We start from the raw sequence: 2,039 nt of genomic DNA, 5'->3' as shown, positions 1-2,039 counted from the left end.
CTATCTACAAAAACTATTTTATTCAAATTTATGATTATAAAATATCACATTTCAATCTATTTTTCATATATATTAATCTAAGTATTTATAAAATCGATCGGGTTTGAAATTTATTATTATTATTATTATTATTATTATTATTATTATTATTATTATTATTATGATTGACATTTACTTGATAAAAGTAATTAGTAATAATTAAAATCTTTTTAGAAGACAAAAGTCATGCCATTACATTAACATGACAAACTACTATTTTTATCATTTGATCTTTTTATATATATAGTGTTTCATTTTAACTTACGCCATGAAGTCCCATCTCCTCCTCCTATATATATAACTCTCAATCATCACTACTCTTAAGAAACATCCAAGATACACACATAGATTTAAAGCCATGAAAAATTGGCAAATTGTTCTTTTTTTCTTATTAGCTTCATACATGGTATTCATGTCCATGAGACACCACCACCAGCCTGAATATTTCTCTATCCATGGTATTAGGTACCATGTTCGTGTTGTTAATGGCTTCACAAACAACTCCTCTCTCCCACTTATCATATGGTGTGCCTCACAAGATGGTGATATAGGTGGTCGAGCTCTCCAAGAAGGAGACGACTTCAGTTGGGACACCAGGCTTAGTTTTTGGACATCCACTCCTGCTTTCTCTTGTACGATGAAATGGGATCAAATAAGGAAGAAGTTTAAAGCCTTTCAGATACACCGAGACAGATCGAGGTGTGGAGTTTCCAGGAAATGTTTCTGGTTGGTTAAGGAAGATGGTTTCTATTTTAGCAACGACGAGTATAATTGGGTTAAGGATTTTTCTTGGTCATAATTTTTATTTGGAATACCTAACCTGCTATATCTTAGCTTGGTTTACATACCAATGATATTATTGTGGGACCTATTTACTACTAGATATAAAAGTAGGCTTACAATGATTTCATCTTCTTGGAATTGTGTTTTTGAAAGCTAAGAGTAAAGAGAGACAATTTTCCCCCTTTTACTTTCATCTAGTTGTATGCGCATTCTCTTGAATAGACTGCTATGTGCTAATTATGCTATATGGTAATTATTGACTTTTCGAACATGATGCCTAATTTATTCATTACAAAACAAAATTTTGCGACAAACGTTACCAAATACGAAGTCGATCTTGCGCATATATATATATATATATATATATATATATATATATATATATATATATATATATATATATATATATATATATATATATATATATATATATATATATATATATATATATATATATATATATATATATATATATATATATATATATAGGGGAGGGTTCAATTGAGAAAAAAAAAAAAAAAAGGTTGAGAATGGAGGAATCATTTTCAGCCAATCATTTATTTTTGCCGCAAAAGCCTCCAACGTACTGGCGGAAAATGGGAAATGAATGCACATATGTTTTCCAACATAACATATTTCCTTAAACTATGCTAATCATTATCTTAATATATATACAAAAATATAAATTTTTTCGTTTTTTTTTTAATTTTTATAAGTTATTTTTATCAAAAAATGATTTTAAATATATCAAAATTCATGATTTTTTATTCTCTACAAATAGACATTCATATTGATATAGTTTTAAGATAAAATAAAAAATTTATTTTTTATATATTTTCAGCTATCGTTATTCATAAATGAATAACAATGCATCATGTTTTATTACAGTACATTCGTTATTCACTTATGAATAAAAAGTATAATTTTTTTTTACAATTTAAGTATCATTCATATATGAATATAACATATAATAAACATAGTATATTCATATTTTAATATTGGACGATGAATTCACTTGTGAATATTAACATAGTATATTCACTTGTGAATATTAAATGGTATATTCACTTATGACTATTAAATGATATTTCATATGTGAATATTACATAGTATTACATGGTATATCACATGTGAATATTACAGAGTATATTCACTTATGAATATTAGATGATATATTCACTTATGAATATTACACAATATATTCACATATGAATATT

The 2,039-nt window shown here is 25.9% G+C and overlaps 1 protein-coding gene across 1 annotated transcript; it reads left to right on the top strand.

The window, feature by feature from the left end:
* Nucleotides 1-293: 293 nt before the first annotated feature.
* Nucleotides 294-1,009, top strand: LOC111879729 (S-protein homolog 5). Its single transcript, XM_023876170.3, has one exon. It carries the CDS (start codon nt 398-400, stop codon nt 836-838), a length of 441 nt encoding a protein of 146 aa, XP_023731938.1. The 5' UTR covers nt 294-397; the 3' UTR covers nt 839-1,009.
* The last annotated feature ends 1,030 nt before the right edge of the window (nt 1,010-2,039 follow it).

Source organism: Lactuca sativa, chromosome 6 (genome assembly GCF_002870075.4).
Source record: "Lactuca sativa cultivar Salinas chromosome 6, Lsat_Salinas_v11, whole genome shotgun sequence".
Lineage (NCBI taxonomy): Eukaryota > Viridiplantae > Streptophyta > Magnoliopsida > Asterales > Asteraceae > Lactuca > Lactuca sativa.
The sequence above is the reverse complement of the archived record's forward strand: the minus strand, read 5'-3'. Positions and strand labels throughout refer to the sequence as shown.

Excerpts from the sequence above, each read along its gene's own strand:
- LOC111879729 (XM_023876170.3), top strand. The coding sequence starts at position 398 with ATGAAAAATTGGCAAATTGTTCTTTTTTTCTTATTAGCTTCATACATG.